This window comes from Chlorocebus sabaeus, chromosome 9 (genome assembly GCF_047675955.1).
Source record: "Chlorocebus sabaeus isolate Y175 chromosome 9, mChlSab1.0.hap1, whole genome shotgun sequence".
NCBI classification, from domain to species: Eukaryota; Metazoa; Chordata; class Mammalia; order Primates; family Cercopithecidae; genus Chlorocebus; species Chlorocebus sabaeus.
Genome location: NC_132912.1, coordinates 112,846,143 through 112,866,920, shown reverse-complemented (window position 1 = coordinate 112,866,920; position 20,778 = coordinate 112,846,143). Strand labels below are relative to the sequence as shown.

The following is a 20,778-nucleotide window of genomic DNA, read 5'->3' as shown; positions in this document are numbered from 1 at the left end:
ATATTTCATGCTGTTGATTGGCAGATGTTTATTTTAATTCCACAAATTCTTAAGAACTATGAGTTGCCAAAATTCAGATTAAGGTAAATCAATATAAATGTTGAACAAAAGTAGTGCCCCATTTTTAATGATATAAAATATGCAATTATTGGGAGATTTAAGTAAAATACGGAAAACTTACTGTGATGAGGTGTTCAACATCCTCACATGAAAACAAAACACAGAGGCACAGACTCAAGACTAACTCAGTGAATGCTATGAGGGAAATTACATTGAGTACCTTCTAATTTTTCAGGGACATTTTGCGGTGACTGAGTTTGAGACTGAATTTGTGAAACAGATGAAGCATCATCTGAGAGTAATTCCTGCTCAGCATCTGTTGGATAAGAGTTTAGTTAAAAGCCATGCAAAACAAAAACAAAGCAGCATATGATTTTAGGGAGGTTAGTGCATATATCAAATGCCTGCATACACAGAGATGATAAATTCTTCAGCAGTGAGCTGAGCATGCTAACAGTTATCCCATATATCCATAATTATATATTAAGAGGAGGTTAATGTGTTAACATTTCTGGCTGCTAATAGTTATTTTATATACAAGTTAGAAAAGATGCACAGCTACTGGCAGCCCAGGCAAATGGTATGTTGCATGTAGCTTTTGCTAGCATTAGAAAACCAAAGCATACTGTGCAGCCAGATGAAAAGAATTATAAAGTCTCACCAATGATGCTACATTAATGAGGCAGAATGCTTCATGGAATTTTTGAACAGTATTTAATTTGTGATTCTTGTCAGAGCAATGTTACTGAGCTAATTCATAAGTCATAATAAATGTGGAAGAAACTACTTAGAAAGTTATATAAAAAAGGTGATGGTTCTAGAGTGCAACATTTGTTACCTGGCATCTTTAGGCTTTCAAAAAACAAGAGATTAAAGAGGGACATTTTACAAAATATGAAAAACAGAGAAAGTTCCCAACTTTATGTTAGAATAAACAAATTCAATAATACCACTTAGAAAATTTAGTGTAATTACATTAATGAGTCAGGATGACTCCCTTTTGTGACAAAGGCACAAAAAACTGTTCCTCGGATGATCAAGATGTCATTAGTTCTTCCTACATGATATCTAACATGGACAAAAATTCATTAACTATTGGCTTGTTTTGCTTTGCATAAAAATTTCAACTGTGTGCTGTGGATGCTCTAAAGCAGAGGCTCTTGACCCTCTTTTTGGGTGACAGGCTTCTTGTTCCTGACCCTGAACCCTCCCCTCCCTAAAAGTGTATCTTAAACAATTAAGCATATATTTTTCAGGTGGCTCATGGACTGCCTGAAGTTTATCCAAAGACTCAAGATAGAGACCTCCTACTAGGAATAATCTCTTATTCCAGAGAAAAAGGGAGCTAGTAGTCAAATTTTAAGATGTTTTCATTAACAAGTCTTAAATATAAACCTAACAATCTACTTACTAAGGGTTCCGAAGCTAGAAAACAACCTACTGGAGTGTCCGTGTGCTTAAGGAAAGTCACATGAAAATTTTAGCAGTTAGTTTTAAATTTTGAAGTGACAATGTTAGCACCTCGAGATAACCAGAAATAGAGATTTTACAAAGCATCAAAACTACATACTTATCACTCTATAATTATTTAAAATTAAGAGAGTTAAAAAGCCACATACTTATGAAATGTATAAATCCATTAATTTATCTACATCTACTTTGGCTAGTAATTCTTTACTTATCTGGGAATCTCACTTTCTAGAAGATTTTGTTATAAAATAGTAGCATTCAGATTGTTTTCTTTTTCTTTTTTTTTGAGACGGCGTCTCTCTCTGCCGCCTAGGCTGGAATGCAGTGGTGCGATCTCAGCTCACTGCAACCTCTGCCTTCCAGGTTCAAGTGATTCTCCTGCCTCAGCCTCCTGAGTAGCTAGGACTACAGGCATGCGCTACTATGCCCGGCTAATTTTTTGTATTTTTTAATAGAGATGGAGTTTCACCATGTTGGCCAGGCTGGTCTCAAACTCCTGACCTCAAGCAATCTGCCTGCCTTGGTCTCCCAAAGTGCTGGGATTACAGGCGCGAGCCACGGCGCCCAGCCACACTGAATATAAAGATTAACTAACCTTCTAAGCCTTGTTGTTTACGTTCGATTGTCTTCTTATACTCTTCAAGTTCTCCTTCTGTAAGATGACTAAATGGGTTAGGAGGAGCCGGGGGGCCATGATCATCATCTTCAAACTGCATAGTCTTACAGAGAAAAAATAAAAATAGACTCATTACCAAGAGTTTTATTTATATATCTAGCCATCCATCCATCTATATACACACAAATTCACATATGATGTTTGTGAAGCCTTATTTCACAACAATCCTAAGAAATGCAAGGTAACATGCTTTGTTTAAAATGTTCTTGTAAGATTAATGCTCTTAAACTACTGATCCAATTGACTAAAATTGCCAGTGATACTTCCTCAATAAGCCTGTATAAGTAAATTTTATAATAATTTTTAAAAACCATTGTGCCAAGTTTTAATAAGCTTCACATAAAAAAAAAACTTGAAAAAAAAAAGAATTGCTCCATTTCAAAGACCTTTGTAAAAAAGGCTTACAGAAATGAAACTGTACCAAAAGTAGTTCTTTAAATTTGTTACGAAAATAAGCTTGTAACTGTTTTCTCCAGGAAAGGAAATAATGAGAATTTCAGTTGCACTTGGCATATGGAACCCATATATTTATTTTTCATCCCTCCCAAAACCCCACTAAAATGATAGTAAAGGAATAGAAAAAAGAAAAAAAAAAAAAAAAAAGGATGCAAATGAGAAGCAAGCTTATTTGACCTGAAGAGGTCTGGTAAGGCCCAGAAACTAGAGGCAATAGGTACCATAGAAGGTGGTGGTAAGGAAAAAGTGAAAAGAGAGAAACAAGTTAAAAGTCTGAATAAGAAACAGATTCCCAGGTTCCCTTCCCTATCCCACAGAGCAAAACATTTCCCTCTCTCTCATCTCTGCAGAAGATCAGAGGCTTAAGAAAGAAAAACTAACTAGGGGACACAAAATACAGTTGCAGGCTCCTAGAATGATGGTTGGAAACTGGCAGGAGACTGGAGTTCTTTTCCAGATAAACGAAATAGTCCCAGATAAAAGAATTACAGAGAATAATGTTTGGGGATTCCCCAGAGAAACAACCTGGTCCACATCCAATCACCCTACAATGAAGCTCACCAATCCCCGAGCTCTGTATATATCCAGAGCTTCTGATAGGCTTTAATGTCTCATTTTTCCATATAAACAGACATATCCAACTCAGAATAGATAAAGACAAGAAAGGCAAATAAAGAAAATTTAAAAATTGATACCCTTAGAGCAATAAGAGAAAGTGTAAAGATTAGGATGATGTTAAAAAGGAACATTCACGGAATACGAACTCCTAAAAATAAAAAAAGTTGGCTGGGTGAGGTGGCTCATGCCTGTAATCTCAGCACTTTGGGAGGCCGAGGTGAGTGGATCACTAGGTCAGGATATCAAAACCATCCTGGCTAACACAGTGAAACCCTGTCTCTACTGAAAATAAAAAAAACATTAGCCGGGTGTGGTGACAGGCACCTGTAGTCCCAGCTACTCAGGAGGCTGAGGCAGGAGAGTGGCATGAACCCAGGAGGCGGAGCTTGCAGTGAGCCAAGACTGCACCACTGCGCTCCAGCCTGGGCGACAGTGCGAAACTCCATCTCAAAAAATAAATAAATAAAAATAAATAAGATAAAATAAATAAAAAAGTTAACATCAAAATAAAAAATTAAAACGGTTAGAAAACATCAGGAAGGTCTCCCAGAAAGTAGGATACAAAGATAAAGGTACAGCAACTAGGAGTGAAAAGAAAAAAATCAGAAGCTCAAAGAGGCCCAACATTCAACTAACATAATATACTAGCAGAAAAAGAAATGGGAAGAAAACACTCTTAAAGAAACACTTAATAAAAACATCCAGAACTGAAGGACATGACTCTGTAGACTGAAAAGGGTTACTAATTACTTAGAAAAAAGACTAAAAAGAGATCTATGAAGCACACAATCGTAAAATTTCAGAACCGCAGGTATGCAGAAAAGGTCTAAAAGCAAAAACAAAACAAAACAAAACAAAACAAAAACACCTAAACAAAAGTTCAGGAATTCCAATGCCTTCCTACTTCAACAATAAAATAAGGGACAGAATGATGCTTTTCATGTTTCAAGGGAAGATTATTTCTAAACTATTCTATATCCATTATATGCACATTTGAAGGTAGAATAAAGGCATTTCAGACTGTTACCGCCTATGTATCCTTTCCTCAGAAAGCTGAGGGTGTGTTCTATGGTAAAGGAGGAAATCAAGAAAGCAGAAGACACAAGGTACAGGAAACGAAATATAATGTAGATCAGCAGCACAGGAATCTTCCAGATGAACCTGTGCAGCTGACCTGAGAGCAACCAATTTACATTTGGATCAGAATGAAGGGGGGCTGGAACACAGAGATTACCTGTTGCCTTTTACCACATGGAAAATAATACTAGGACGGATTTTATGTTATTTTTAATTTTTTTTGAGACGGAGTCTCGCTCTGTCACCAGGCTGGAGTACAGTGGCGCAATCTTGGCTCACTGCAACTTCCGCCTCGCGGGTTCGAGCAATTCTCCTGCCTCAGCCTCCTGAGTTTCTGAGACTACAGGTGCATGCCACCACGTTCAGCTAATTTTTTTATTTTCAGTAAAGACAGGGTTTCACCATGTTGGCTAGGATGGTCTTGATCTCTTGACCTCGTGATCTGCCCGCCTCGGCCTCCCAAAGTGCTGGGATTACAGGCGTGAGCCACCACACCCAGTTTGGACTTTATAATTCTGTTAAAAAGTTTGGGAAGAACTAAGCCAACGTACCCCAAATGATAAGCCAATGACAAAAAGGCAAGGTGAGGGTAGGGAGGGGTAACTTATGTAAGAAAGGAAATACTACCTGGCTCAGTAGCAAACATGTAGTAATATAAATAATGAAAGCTGATCTAACACACACACACACACGAAAAAAAACTGATGTGTCCTTACTGGGAGAATGGGGAGAGGGAAAAAGGGAAGCATTGTATAAACAGGATAAATCCCCATCTTTCAAAAATATTTCATTAATTCTAAGATGAACTTTTTCCATCTGTGAAATTGGGAATCATCTTATGGCTTCCTACAATTATAACTGGCCATGTTTTTTCTCTTTTAGTGACATGTATAACAATGGTATTTCTTACAATGGATAACACAGATTTGGTGAAAAATAGTCCAGGTCTAAAACTGATAGATCAAGAAAAAGCAGAAGATGCTCTTTAGAAACATCAAAGTAGGACCAGGAGCAGTGGTTTATACCTGTAATCCCGATACTCCAGGAGGTCAAGGGTGGAGGATCACCTGAAGCCAGGTGTTCACGACTATCCTGGGCAACAGAGTGAGACCTCATCTCAACTAACTTACTAGAAACATCAAAGTAAACATTAGAAGCAATGAAAAGAACAGAAAGTCGCTGTATCTGGAAACTGGGAATTACGGGTGGCATTTTAAATCTTGTGGGTTGACTTTTTGTGCTTATATTAACCTTAGTAAAAATAAATATTCATGCTTAAAAATCAATGAAATTAATGTGGTAGATCAAAAACAAAGATCATATTGCTTCATAAACTTACAGGAGGTGGCTTATCCACAACAATTCCAGCAAGCAACTGAGATTGTGGTCCTGCTGTTTTCAAGTCATATCGATTTTGTTCCCGAATCTGAATTGAAAAACAATTCAATACAAATTTCTTGAGGGCAACTAGGCAGATGACCTTTGTTTTATCTTTTCATAAAAGCTTACTACTTGACATTTCCAGAGTGAGAGTCTCTTCCATTCCCACCTTCATGAAGACCTCTTTTACCATCCTAACAGCTCGTATTAGTCTCCTCTACTCTTCCTGGTAAGTGATTTCCTTTCGTCTTAGGTTGTTAGAGAATGACATTTTCCCCTAATAGCAGGGTTCTCTAAGGCAGAAATATGTTTAATACATCTTCCCCATGTAGCCTGTTCACCAATTACTAGCACAGCGCTGGAGGCATTCAATATAAGCTAAAATTATACTGAATTAAATTACAAATAGTTCTGTATTCAAACTTCTAAGTTTGACATTAACCAGATTCAATCACTTGTGATTTAAACATAAAACAATTAAAATGTCTCCCCTGGCTATAGAAGACCATGTCTTACCTTATTTCTCTTTTCTAGTACCTCATTCGGGTTTGTGTTTAAAGGAACAAACTGATTTGGATCTTCAATTTTGATAGGTGTTCCACCACTAACTTTAGATGAGTCTTCCGCTTTCATCCACTAAAGAATCAAAAATTTTCTAAAATGAAGCTTTGTGTTAAGAAAATATTAGTAGATTGCCAGATAACTGCTTATAGTCTCAAGAGGGGCATTGCCAATGTTTAAATAATTTCACTCAGAAATATCTTAGTGGTGAATTAGTTTCATCTTATACTAGTTACAAAAGGCTAAAAATCAGCATTCACTTAAAAAAAAATGCCATTACGATTCACACAAATATTCAATTATACTGCTAATTAAACTTTCTCCTGTCAAGTGAAAACACGATGCTGAAACTACTTCAAGCACAGAGAGCATGATCTCACATTCACTCACATTCAGTGTTCTGTCTTCTGCATTGAAGACAGAAGTTGGATGAATATGGCCAAGAAGTCAAAACAAAAAAACAAAAAAAAACAAAAAAAAACCTTAAGAAATATCTTAAGATTTAGTTTATCAGACTTCACTTTTTATTTTTGGCTGACAGAAAAGGCCAAGCCCTAATCAGCATTTTATAATGGGGATAATCTGGTATATAATAGCAAAATAGAACCATAGGGTTGGAAGGAGCTTACATAATTCTTTTCATTTACCCCATATTATAATCCTTAAAGAAAGCAAATCTCGGCCAGGTGCGGTGGTTCAAGCCTGTAATCCCAGCACTTTGGGAGACCGAGACGGGCAGATCACGAGGTCAGGAGATCGAGACCATCCTGGCTAACACGGTGAAACCCCGTCTCTACCAAAAAATACAAAAAAAAAAACTAGCCGGGCGAGGTGGTGGGCGCCTGTAGTCCCAGCTACTCGGGAGGCTGAGGCAGGAGAATGGCATAAACCCAGGAGGCGGAACTTGCAGTGAGCTGAGATCCGGCCACTGCACTCCAGCCTAGGCGACAGAGCAAGACTCCGTCTCAAAAAAAAAAAAAAAAAAAAAAAAAGAAAGCAAATCTCGATCAAGCTTAATGATGGCTAACCATCAATCTCTGTCAACAAAATGAATTCTGAGAAACCAATGAGTTTATGTTCTTTTACTGGGAGGCAAGAAATCTTATAGACTACAGAAAAGACATTATGATGCCTAGGTATTTTCATATTGAATGCCATTAGTTTATAGAAGATGAACTAATTCTGAATATCTAGAGCTCTGGTGTCCAATCTTTTGACTTCCCTGGGCCACGCTGGAAGAAGAACTGTCTTGGGTCACATATAAAATACACTAACACTAATGACAGCTGATTAGCTTAAAAAAAAATCACAAAAAATTCTCATAATGTTTTAATAAAGTTTACAAATTTGCGTTAAGCTGCATCCAAAGCCATCCTGGGCCATGGATTGGACAAGCTTGACCTAGAGAATGTTTGGTGGTATGCACTCCAAAACCAAACCAAACCAAATCTAATGCAAACTTCTGAAAAAGATAAAATAACCCATTTCTCTACCCTACAAGATCTTGCCTAAGGTTAGCTATATGTGCAGTGATTCATGCAGCTTTGGTACAATTAGGTATTGATAACTTTTATAGTTTTAATTCACTGGTGAATTAAACTACTGGTGTAGTTTAACAGAAACTACAAAGCAGTATCATGTAGTGGGCAAGAACTGGGCTCAAGAGTCAGACTGTCTCATGCAAATCCCGAGTTTACCATTAAAACATGATTAATTGGTTTTCTCATCTATAAAACAGACAGAAAAACAGCATCATTCATATTAGGAGAATTAAATGATATGATCTGTGTATGGCACTTAGAAGAGTGCCTTGCACAAAGTTAAAGCCAGATAAGTGACAGTAATATTTTTAATATTATTTTATTTTCCAAATATTTTCAATATAGAACATTCAATTATTGAGTAACTAGGCAAAATATTTAGTAAAGGCAAACTACGTAAAATACTGGCATACCGTGATTTTGGTTCGGGGACTGGTTTCTCCGTTCCGAGACTCCTCAGGCACATTCACTTTCATGTAAGTATTTGGTGAGTTCAGCCATCTTGTTTTTTCACGCTGTTGCCTCTGTGCCATGTATTTGAGAGGAGAGAGTGGCACCGTATCGTCTTCAAAGGAAAAGGCAGTCACAGTTGCTGGGATTTCCACATCACTCTTGTGCCTAGGCTTCTCTCGAATGAGAGGATGCCTGTAAGCATAGCCTGTTCTATACCCCTAAGGGAGGGAAAAACCACATTTAAAGCATCAAACGTGTATCAACAACAGCATTTGGATCCTAATTCCTTATACAAATGATTTAAAAGAGTCCTCTGCTGAAAAACAAAGAAAAAAGCATCCTTCCAAACACCACATAACTCTCACGTAACACTAGAGTTGAAAATACGCAAATTTCAAGACCTAGTTAAAGCTGATTACAGCTGATATTGCAATTTCCACTCGCACAACTGTTCCCAGGAACAGTTTTAAGTTGCTGACCAGAAGTGCTTTTCTACCTATAAAACTGTTTTTGGGAAGCAAATCTCAGTGCTCATTTAAGTCTTTGTTCCTAGGTCTGAAGGCAGTCAGCCTTCTGAGCCTTCACGAAAGACAGTAAAATCTAAGATAACATTTGCCAAACCATAAATCTTTTAAGGGGTTACTATCCAAAATATATAGGGAACTCAAAAAATAGCAAGAAAAGAACCCAATTAAAAAGTAGGCAAAGGATCTGAATAAACATTTCTCAAAAGAAGACATACAAATGGTCAACAAGTATATTAAAACATCACTAATCAAGAAAATGCAAATTAAAGCATGAGATATCATGTCCTATCTGTTAGAATCGCTATTATAAAAAAGATGAAAGACAACAAGCATTAGAATGTAGGAAGAAAGGGACCCTTTGCACACTGTTGGTAGCAATATAAATTAGTACAGCCATTGGGGAAAACAGTACGGAGGTTCCTCATACAATTAAAAATAAAACTACCATATGACCCAGCAGTCTCACTACCAGATATATATCCAAAGGAAATGTAAGCAGTATGTCAAAGAGGTATCTGCACTCTCATGTTAGGTACAGCATTATTCACAATAGCCAAGATATGGAATCATCCTAAGTGTCCACTGATGGATGGGGTATCAATGTAGTACATATAACACAATGAAATACTATTCAGCTTTAAAAAAGAAATTCTGTCAAATGTGACAACATGGATGAACCTCGAGGACAATATATTAAATGAAATAAACCAGGCATAGAGAGACAAATACCCCCATGATCTCACTTATATACAGAATCTTAAAAAGTTAAAAAAATATTAGCCAGGCATGGTAGCACACACCAATGGTCCCAGCTACACAGGAGGCTGAGGTGGAAGAATGGTTTGAGCCCAGCAGGTTAAGGCTGCAAGTGAGCCCTGAATGTGTCACGGCACTCCAAGCAAGATCCTGCCTCCAACAACAACAACAACAACAACAACAACAACAAAAGTTGAACTCATAAAAGTAGAGTAGAATAGTGGTTCCTAGGAAGTGGGGGTGGGGAGATGTTGATCAAAGGATACAAAATGTCAGTTAGACAGGAGGAAAAAGTTCAAGAGTTATATACTATGGTGACTATGGTTAATAACAATATATTGTAATCTTGAAAAAAAAAAAAAAAAAAAAAAAAAAACCAGGCCGGGCGCGGTGGCTCAAGCCTGTAATCCCAGCACTTTGGGAGGGCGAGACGGGCGGATCACAAAGTCAGGAGATCGAGACCATCCTGGCTAACCCGGTGAAACCCTGTCTCTACTAAAAAATACAAAAAACTAGCCGGGCAAGGTGGCGGGCGCCTGTAGTCCCAGCTACCCGGGAGGCTGAGGCAGGAGAATGGCGTGAACCCGGGAGGCGGAGCTTGCAGTGAGCTGAGATCCGGCCACTGCACTCCAGCCTGGGCGGCAGAGCGAGACTCCCGTCTCAAAAAAAAAAAAAAAAAAAAAAAGAAAAAAAAAAAGAAAAAAAAAAGGACATTTGTAAGTTCTGTTTAATTCTCAAAGGTGTGGTTAAATCACACTGAAATGCTTTCCTAGGGCCAAACTCAGCTTCTGGAGGAGTATGGAGCATGTTCTACAAAAATGGAAGCATCTGCTCTTGAATCTGAAGACATTAAATCCAAGTTTTATTTCAACTGTGCAACGTACCAAGTTGTCCAGAGTCCTCATAAGCCCTTCAAACTCAATTTCGCCAACCTTCCATTTTTGATGGGAAACCATATTCACACCTCCTCCACCAGACGCTGCTATAGTGTAAGTGAAAGCTTTATACTTCTGAAAGTCCAGTATGTGGAGATTGTCCACTCCACCTGCCCCTGCTAGGGCCCGCACCTGTAATCAATGGTAAAATATACAGAGATACAAAACTATAAAGACTGTAATGAGTATTTTACTTTTAAAAAGGCACAATTTCAATTTGACAAATATGTATAATATTTGCTCAGGCTACTAACAACAAAGACAAGATGACACTTTTGTGCCAGCAGACAGCTGAAGTATCTTTTCCACCTATCTGAAAAAGAAACTTTCCAAGACTCTGATCCTCCCTGATGGAAAACACATTTAGAGCCAAACCTCGTAATATATTTTAAGCAACTGAAATCTGTTGCCAAATTTTAAATTTCTTTTCTTGAAATTTCCCCAGGGTTATCCAGTTAATACTTTTGCTAAAAGTTATAATTTTAAGGGAATACAAAAACACCGTACTTTGAATTTAAAGATATTTAGGCAGAAGCCATCGGCTCATTATCTTAATTTAATTAAGTTTTTCATAGCCCCATTTGACAAGAGGAGGAGGGGCCATCAAAGCAAAAAAGAAGTTGATTGTTAGGACAAGTTAATGTTGCTAAAAAAAGGTTTTGTTGTTGTTTTTTTCTCCCCGTTTCTTGTGGCCCTTCCAATAAATTAAGATTATTACCATTTGCTTCATGAGAATCTGCTTTATTTATTTATTTGTTTATTTATTGAGACGGAGACTCGCTCTTGTTGCCCAGGCTGGAGTACAATGGCGCGATCTCAGCTCACTGCAACCTCTGCCTCCCGAGTGGCTGGGATTATAGGCACCTGCTAATTTTGTATTTTAGTAGAGATGGGGTTTCTCCATGTTGGTCAGGCTGGTCTCGAACTACTGACCTAAGGTGATCCACCCGCCTTGGCCTCCCAAAGTGCTGGGATTACAGGTGTGAGCCACCACGCCCGGCCAAATCTGCTTGATTTAGAGAAAATTAGGGCCTTTAAATACATTCAGCATCTCTGATGAAAAAAGTGGTTAATAAATATCCAACCTCTCATCATAATGAGGTTGTGGAAGTGTTGAAAACTGCAATTTCATAAAACTTCTGGCCCTAGTTAAACTTTTTACAAAAGTGACCACAACACATTTGATTCTTGATTTGCAGCTGTTTTTCTTTCTTAATTAGCACCATCACTAGAGGGTGAAAACAGAGAAATATACAATTGTACTAACTTAAAAAGCAGGATTGTAGGGATAATGATGTTTATGAGACCCTTAGATTGAGTGTGAGAAAATTTTAATTTCCTTTACTTCTATTTTCAATTCAAGAGGTAACTGAGTTGACAACCCTCTCTACATAAGTAGAGCAGAACTTCTCTTAAAAGACAAAAAGCCACTAACTAATACGTATTTGGAAATAAGCACACAAAATCCAACTAAACAAGCAAACAACAAAGAATTAAAAACGGGGAATAATGTTTCCTACCTGAATCTCACAGGCTAGCTGCACATTAAAAATATAATGAAAAGCCTCCTCAATTGTTTCTCCAAGTGCAACCACACCATGATTCCTGAGTACCAGCACCTAAAATAGAATGCCCACAGCAATCACTTGAAATAACTGGCATAGCTCACACTGTTTTCATCAACAGCAGCAGCAACAAAAATAGCTCTTTAGACAAACTCTATGACATACCTTACAACTTGGCCCCAGAACTTTCTGCAGCTGAATTCTCTCCTCCTGTTCTTCAAGTGACCCTTGGTAGTCATAATAGGCAACATCTCCCAGAATAAGAGACTCTTGAGAAATGGGAAGGATCCCACATTTCATGGAGGATACCTATTTGGTTTGGCCCATACCAAGATAACACATTTCGTTACTACATACATTTTCATAGGAACCTGATTGTCTGGTCAGGTCAGGAAAGCACTGGCCTATTCACTGTGTTCACCATTGCAGCCCACTTTCCACTTTATTCACTTCCCACTTTGTTTCTTACACACACACACACACACACACACACAGGACTTAGAGAATACAACTCAACTTAAATGCTGTGTCAAATATTATGAAAGAAGTTTTGCTCTAAAAAACTCAATGACCCAATTTTCAAACTGGTTAGTTTTAAAATCCAAATGCTATTTTTCCAGTTGTTTCCTAGAATGGTAGCATTTGGTCCCAAGGGCCTTTCACTTTCTGGTTATGCAGATTATTATATCAAATATGATTTTGAAAAGCAGATAGTAAAGCATCCTGTTGAGAAAGCCACAAAAATAATACATCTTCCAGAGTCACTGTCAGTTTTGGCCTTTCATTGACTTACAGCTGCTGTTGCAAGGGTATGGATGTGTATCACACACTTAACATCAGGACGTGTTGAATAGATTGCAGCATGGGGACTGAATCCTGTATGGTCAATTTTCAAATTGATACTTCCCTGGTCAACCACTTCTCCTATTATATTGACTTTTACCTGGAAAAAATCAGAAAAACATATTTAACTGGTACATATGTATCAAAGTTTGTGTTTCACAAGCTAAACCGGGGGTAGCAAACCTTTTTGTAAACGGCCAGATAGTAAACATTTTGGACTTCGTGGGCCTCTGCTGCAATTATTCAAATCTGCAGTTGCAGTACAAAAGCAGCCATAAACAATCTGTAAGTTAGCAGGTACAGCTTTGTTCCCGTAAAACTTTATTTATAAAACAGGTGCAACAAAACTTAGTACTTGGCAAGAAGTAGTTTCCAAGAAACTGAGAAACTTAAGCTCTTCATTGGAGGTCTGAACAAGTCTGGCATGTATAGAGTTGGCTAGAAAACTTCTATTTGCTAACATTACAGCAAGCACCCAGAACCAAGGTAGCTCCTGTCACTCTGTAAGCTGGTGACAGTGGCTAGGAGTACAATCATGGAAAAGATAAAATATTAAGAAGGTCAGATCCTATATTCTTACCAACTGAACTTTGTTTAAATCTAGCTATGAACATTGTGTGTGTGTGTGTGTGTGTGTGTGTGTGTGTTTAAGATGGAGTCTCGCCCTGTCGCCCAGGCTGGAGTCCAACGGTGTGTTCTTGGCTCACTGCATCCTCTGCCTCATGGGTTCAAGCGATTCTCCTGCCTCAGCCTCCCGAGTAGCTGGGATTACAGGTGTGTGCCACCACACCCAGCTAATTTTTTCTATCTTTAGTAGAAATGGAGTTTCACCATGTTGGCCAGACTGGTCTTGAACTCCTGACATTGTGATCCACCTGCCTCAGCCTCCCAAAGTGCTGGGATTACAGGCGTGAGCCACCGCGCCTGGCCGTGTGTGTGTGTTTTTTTTTAAGACAAATTTCTGAGTGTATAGGGCGGAAAAAAAAATCAAGATTCCCTTCAAAACATAGACAACTGGTAAGACCAACTCATTTATTAGTCTCTTCAATTACACTACTCTCTAAAACTTTTCTTTAAAACAACATAGCTCAAATTCCCTTCACTGTTCACTAGTAAATGTTTTTCCATCCATACCTTCTTATTCTGTCCTGTATTAAAAGCTAAAAACTGTCAGAAAAGCAGAAGAAAGCTCAGAAAAAGCAACACAGGAATGGAAAATTGTACCAAATTGGAGGCTGTAGCTTCAGAAAAAGAAAGGCCTCTGGGAATTATTATAATGTGGTCTTGCTCCTTACTTATTCTTACCTGGAAAAAAAACAACAACAGGGAATTACTATGAAGTGGTCTATATTTTGCAGTGGAAACATGACTATATTTACAATGACTAATTGTGAGAGATCAGGAAAAAAAGAACCCAACAAAGCAAAAATTAAAGGTCTACAACATGAAACTCCTAAAATTTTCCTCAAGTACTTGCTTAAAAATTCTGACTTTAATTTCTTATTTACTGGACTTATAAAAGTGCTATTTTGGGGCTCTAAGATTATTTAGGGTCAGCTATGTTCATGGAAAATAAATGCTAATATTATTCAAGCCAATATGGCAATGATTATAACCTTAATTTATAACTTGGAAGTTAAGGCAAAATGGGCAAAGGAAAGCAAACAGTATCTCTTCCTAGGAAGGAATTAAAATAAAGATGGAAGGTGGAAAGGAAGAAAGGTTCTTTGTGGACTGCATCTATACCATTTCCATTGTACAGTATTTTAATACTCTTTTGCTTCCAAATAGCATCTTTTTCCAAGTGTGGCAAAATAAAAATATGATGAATGGAAAGAATATATTTAAAAAATAAAGACCAGGGAGGAAATTTCCCTGACCTCCTCTATCTTCCTTGACTCAAATGCTTATAAAGCCACTGATCCACTGATGCTCAGACATAATTATCATGGAGAGGGACAATTTTGACAGAAGAATTTCTTCCTGGATAGATTCTACACTTGGTCTGAACCAAAGGAACAACACAGATAGTAAGGGGAGAAGAAAGGTGGGGGAACTGTAGCCTCTCCCTTGGGAATAAGGTTTAAATCAGTCTTTGGCTGCGATCTAGCATACTAGGTTTAGAGAATAAGTCTGAAAACTGGACTTCCAGGTAAAGGTAAGAAAAGTATAGTTGCCTGCTAGTTGGAATTTTTTCAAAAAGGAATTGAAAGCTGAAGAACTCACTGAGATATAGGTATTTGCCAGGTGTGCCCATCCAAACAAGTCTACAAGTCTGTACAGGCTGGCAAGTTTACAGCGAGTAAGTTTTTCTCCCTTCACATATGAGGATGTATCTGCACCAGGAAGGTCATTGATAGGTGTGACCATGCCAAGACCTAAAAAAGCAAAAAATGTGGAGAGAGATACAAGTCATGCAATCCCTTACCTGGAAATTAGATGCCAGGAAGTAGCCTGCATCTGGGAGTATCCCAGCCTTGTATATAACAATCTGAAATTTATCAGCCCATACAATATTTTATTAGCTTATTCTCCTTCAGAGAGGTACACTGAGAGTAAAAATTAGTATCAGCTATCTTTGACTGCTTAGTAAAAGTTGCTTCATCTAGTGCTTGCTAAGGAGTGACTATATCAAAGGCTCACACCACTGGGGAAAAATTGTTACATATATCTCCAAGGGTAAAACTGTTAAATACTGAGGTTATTGCTAGTTTTATGATGAAAAGACCTCAACAGAAAGCTACTTTTCTATTATCTCTCTTGACTTTTATTCAAACACACAAAAAAAATTGAGATGGAAAATAATGCATGCAAATAGTAGTATGATTTCTGTCCTACTGAAGATCTTGAAGGTCTCTAATGATCTAATTGCCAAGTTCAACTGTTACCAAGTTCAACTTTTGCTCAGTCTTCATTCTCCTTGACCTTTTTACAGCTTAACACAATTTACACTGCCTCATTCCTAGAACTCTTCTCCAGGCCCATGTGATACTATCTCAGATCTCTTGTTCCTTGTCCACCTGCTTTTCTCCAAGTTCATCTGTTCCCTTTGCCCAACTGTGGCTCTTTCCCAAAGCTCAGTCCTCCACTATGTTCTTTCTCATTTTACATTTCCCTGCAAAAACATTACAGACTCTTGAGCCTCCCTACTGTTATTTTTGTGTAGACGACTCACTCCCTGGTCTTTAGTTCTGATCAGCTCCTCCTCCCCATTTTCCAGCCTTTTTTTTTTTTTTTTTTTGAGATGGAGTTTTGCCCTTGTTATCCAGGCTGGAGTGCAATGGCGCGACCTCAGTTCACCGCAACCTCTGCCTCCCGGGTTCAAAGCGATTCTCCTGCCTCAGTCTCCTGAGTAGCTGGGATTACAGGCATATGTCACCATGCCCAGCTAATTTAGTAGGTTTAGTAGAGATGGGGTTTTTCCTTGTTGGTCAGGGTGGTCTCGAACTCCTGACCTCAGATGATAGATGATCCACCCGCCTTGGCCTCCCAAAGTGGTGGGATTATAGGCCTAGGCCACTGTGCCTGGCCCCAGCCTTTTTTTTTTTTTTTTTTTTTTTTTTTTTTTTTTTTTTTTTTTTAAGAGGCAGGGTCTCGCTCTGTCCCCCGGGCTGCAGTGCAGTGGTGTGATCATGGTTCACTGCAGCCTTGAACTCCTAGGCTCAAGCAATCCTTCCACCTCAGCCTCCTGAGTAGCTACGACTACAGGGCACGCTGCCATACCTGGCTAATTTTTTAATTTTTTAGTGGAGACAGGGTCTCACTATGTTGCCCAGGCTGGTCTTGAACTCCTGGCCTCCAGTGATCCTCCTGCCTTGGCCTCCCAAAGTGCTAGGATTATAGGCATGAGCCACCATGCCCAGCCTAGCCTGCCATTTCTTACTGCCTACAACACAATAACATCAAAATTAAAAGGGTCTAAAGGTTATTTTATCTTCTCTCTCCTGGTTTTTCTTACCTTCTCTCTTCTCCTTACTTTGCTTCTAATATTGATATTACCATTCCTGTAGGCTCAAACTCTAAGTAACCTCTACCGCTTAACCTCTCCCGGGTTACCATATATAATTTGCCACCACATTTCATGACTGTTTTCTTCATAAGGTCCCTCGTTGTCCACACTTGAGTTCAGCCCTTAACTCATGCCCTGCAATAAGCCTCATTCTTGTCCTTGACTGTAGCCGCTTTCTTTGTAAATTCATTATGCATAAAGCCATTGAGTTTTCCAAAGCACTGCTTTTAACCTGAGAATATGAGCAAGAACTTTTAAAGAGAATATTTCAATGTAAAACCTTTTAATTTTGAGATGTTTTGAAGTAATTTGAATAGTTTTAATATATAAGCCATACAAAATAGTATAATTTCTGACAAAATTTTAGAGTCAGTCATTAACCTGTCTCCTACTCTCCCCGTAACTTTCCAACTTTAACTTCCGCTTTTCACAACACAACGTTAAGTATTTCAGGCAACTGGTTGCTATTTCCTGACCTCCGAACAGTGGCACACGGCTTTCCTCCTGCCGTGCCTTTGCACATTCCAGTCAGCAGGCCAAGGTCTCCTGTAGCTCCTTGTTCCCGCCATGGAATCCAGGACACTTGCAGGGCAGCTTCTTTTACTATTTCTGTCTTCTCTGACTAGTCTTCCTCTTTGAGCTTTTGAGGTTTTCTCTTTGGAATCTTTTGTCAGCCCATACCCTCTTGTATGATTATTTAATCAATGTCCACGCTTTGAGTACTACTTCTCTATGTCTATTTGCCACATGTTTCTCCTAAGCTGACTGCATTTCCAATTGCTGCAATGTCTTGGCAATGCAAATGGAGCATGCCCAAAGTTGAACTTCCTCCATTTCCCAAGCCAAACTAGATCTCCAACTCTGGACTATTCTATTTTTGTTAATAGTACTATGAAATCCCCAAGTTCATTCTTCACAGAAAATATAGTGGTCTTTTAAAATCATCCTTCTGCTTAAAATGGCTTCCCATCAAAGTTAGGAATAAAACCCAAACTTCCAAATCCAACTGTGATATGATTTATATCCAGCCACATTAAAATCAGATTATTTTAGAAAACAGAGACAAGCTCAGCCTGGTGCAGTGGCTCATGCCTGTAATCGCAGCACTTTGGGAGGCTGAGGTGGGCGGATCACAAGGTCAGGAGTTCACGACCAGCCTGACCAACATGGTGAAACCCCATCTCTACTAAAAATACAAAAAATTAGCCAGGCATGGTGGCATGCACCTGTATGCCAGCTATTCAGGAGGCTGAGGCAGGAGAATCACTTGAGCCTGGGAGGCAGAGGTTGCAGTGAGCCGAGATCAGGCCACTGTATTCCAACCTAGGTGACAGAGCAAGACTCTTGTCTCAAAACAAACAAACAAACACGAACAACAACAACAACAACAAACAAAAATAGAGACAAAGTTTTCACTTTGTTGCTAGGCTGGTCTCGAACTCCTGGGCTCAAGCATTTCTCCCACCTCAGCCTCCCATGTGGCTGGGACTACTGACACAGGCCACAGGCCCCAGTGCAGACCATGTCTTATATCATCTTATAATCTGTATAAAGTGTAGTAAATGCCTGGATGATATGAAAAGGTAGGAGGTTCTAACACTATGTTAGTCTAAGTACTAGATGTTATAAACTTAAGAACTGAACCTGAGCAGAATATGTTGCTAGAGATGTACACTGTTCCAAAGTGGAAGTAAAATTATAATGTTTAAAACTCTGCAAAACTGACATACTGAGGGGAGGTGAAGAAAAACCCGAGAAAGAATTGGCCATGATGTAATCTGCAATCTGTTGTAATGCTAGTAATCCAGTTGGGTTGTGGCCTTTCTTCATCTGTTCTTGAATAAGGCATTCCAAGTCTTCCCGAAAGGCCTGTAATACACAAAAATAACAACTGAGCAAGCACATCTCACTTGCAGCAGAATGGCCCAAAAGTAACTTGCTCCGATACAATCAATCTTTTCCCCCATTCCTCTTCTGAATAGCTTTTACCTGTACTATTTAAAAACAAATATAAAACACAAAACAGTAAAACCAAAGCATTGGAAGAAGCAGCAAGAAGCTTGCTTTAAGGGGGGGAACCACTAGGCATTCTTAATGTCAAAGAAAATGAGATATTGTAGTATCTATACTAGACAGGCACAGATACAACTCCTCTTATTAATATACAATTCAAGCACCAAGAAACTGCTGTAAAAAACGGTGACCCACTCCTTGCTTACCTGAGACAGAGTCCCCAGCCGGGCACGGTGGCTCACGCCTGTAATCCCAGCACTTTGGGAGGCCGAGGCAGGCGGATCACCTGAGGTCGGGAATTGGAGACCAGCCTGACCAACATGGAGAAACCCGTCTCTACTAAAAATACAAAATTAGCCAGGCATGCTGGTGCATGCCTGTAATCCCAGCTACTTGGGAGGCTGAGGCAGGAGAATAGCTTGAACTTGGGAGGAGGAGGCATGCAGTGAGCCGAGATCGTGCCATTGCACTCCAGCCTGGGCAATGAGAGCAAAACTCCGCCTCAAAAAAAAAAAAAAAAAAAAAGGGCCGGGTCCCCATGTGAATGGGGCACAACTTTGAATACAGAGTGACTCAATGGCAAAAGTTTTCACTGAGACATACTAAATCATCATTTCTATTTTATGATTTCCATGGCAATTCCTTAGCTCCATAAACTCTGAAAACAAATTAATAAGAGTTGAGTTCTAATTACTCTTCTGCAACACTGTGATACATGGCAGTTTTTTAATGGAACTTTGGGTTCCATATGTTCCTATTCTGGAGTTCTGTATCTTTTTGGGGGTGGGTTGGGGTGAGGTAGTGGCAGAAACAGTATTTATATGGATCAAAATCCTGAACATTAAGAGAATGCCCCTATTCCAGTAATCCTCAAGTTACTAATATGGTTCATCATCTGAAACTTCTCCCAGTCCTTCGCATCACAAATAGTTGGTTCTGACTTTCCATCAAACCCAACTGACACTTATTTTAATAAGTTTGTCATTTGTTCTCTTGCTCATGTCTATTTCATTTTAAAGATGAAGGCTCTTGCAACCTAAGTCACTTAACCCTTGCTCTTCCATTTGAGATCAGCTACTTATGTAGCAGGATGCCCTGCCAGAAATTAAGTTCCATTTCCCTCACTTTGCCTAAGAGGGAGAAGGCAGAAAATTATTCTGGAATCGCTACCTCCAAGAAGGGTAGGTATGAATACCTGGGAGATAAATCAAAAAACCTCCTTTAGAAGAGTGAATCTCTTGAGTCACTGACAGTGGTCTGCCTCATGAGGGTAGGAATAAAATCTCCTGGAGTCTCTGCTTAGATGGAGCCTTTCTGAGAGAGTTTCCCAGAGGTCTAGGAAACTTTTTTTTTTCCCTCGCTCTGTTGCCCAGATTGGAGTGCAGTGGCATAATCTCAGCTCACTGCAACCTCCACCTCCTGGGTTCAAGTGATTCTTCTACCTCAGCCTCCCAAGTAGCTGGGATTATAGGTGTGCACCACCATGCCTGGCTAATTTTTGTATTTTTAGTAGAGATGGGGTTTCACCATGTTGGTGAGGTTGGTCTCAAACTCCTGTCCTCAAGTGATCCACCCGTCTTGGCTGCCCAAAGTGGTGGGATTACAGATGTGAGCCACCATGTTCCGCCAGGAACTTTTTTAAAAAAAATAATAGCATAGGAACTCATGGTGGTAAGGGGAAATGTGGTTCTAAAGGTATGAGGTGGTAGATGTTAGGACCAGTTCTGATTCAGTGTTTGCAGTGCACTTAGAACAATAATTGAGAGGTTTCCATGATGTGAACTCTAAGAACTGGGTGCTAATAGTTGTAATATTGGGTGCTCAACCATAAGGGACCA

The 20,778-nt window shown here is 39.1% G+C and overlaps 1 protein-coding gene across 12 annotated transcripts in view; it reads right to left on the bottom strand.

Annotated features, from left to right (window-relative positions):
* Positions 1-20,778, bottom strand: part of ADD3 (adducin 3) — a 126,567-nt gene that overhangs the window by 2,568 nt on the left and 103,221 nt on the right. For 9 of the 12 annotated variants that reach the window (XM_038009551.2, XM_007964062.3, XM_038009553.2 and 6 more), the window contains 12 exons: positions 18,658-18,796; positions 15,145-15,296; positions 14,143-14,223; positions 12,869-13,018; positions 12,241-12,384; positions 12,031-12,129; positions 10,460-10,642; positions 8,253-8,510; positions 6,254-6,373; positions 5,697-5,783; positions 2,126-2,249; positions 281-376 (listed from right to left, as the gene is read on the bottom strand). In XM_038009551.2, the coding sequence (XP_037865479.2) occupies positions 281-376; positions 2,126-2,249; positions 5,697-5,783; positions 6,254-6,373; positions 8,253-8,510; positions 10,460-10,642; positions 12,031-12,129; positions 12,241-12,384; positions 12,869-13,018; positions 14,143-14,223; positions 15,145-15,296; positions 18,658-18,796 (1,633 nt within the window). The remainder of the gene's footprint in view (positions 1-280; positions 377-2,125; positions 2,250-5,696; positions 5,784-6,253; positions 6,374-8,252; positions 8,511-10,459; positions 10,643-12,030; positions 12,130-12,240; positions 12,385-12,868; positions 13,019-14,142; positions 14,224-15,144; positions 15,297-18,657; positions 18,797-20,778) is intronic. The other 3 variants (XM_007964067.3, XM_038009554.2, XM_007964066.3) reach the window with 1 other exon arrangement.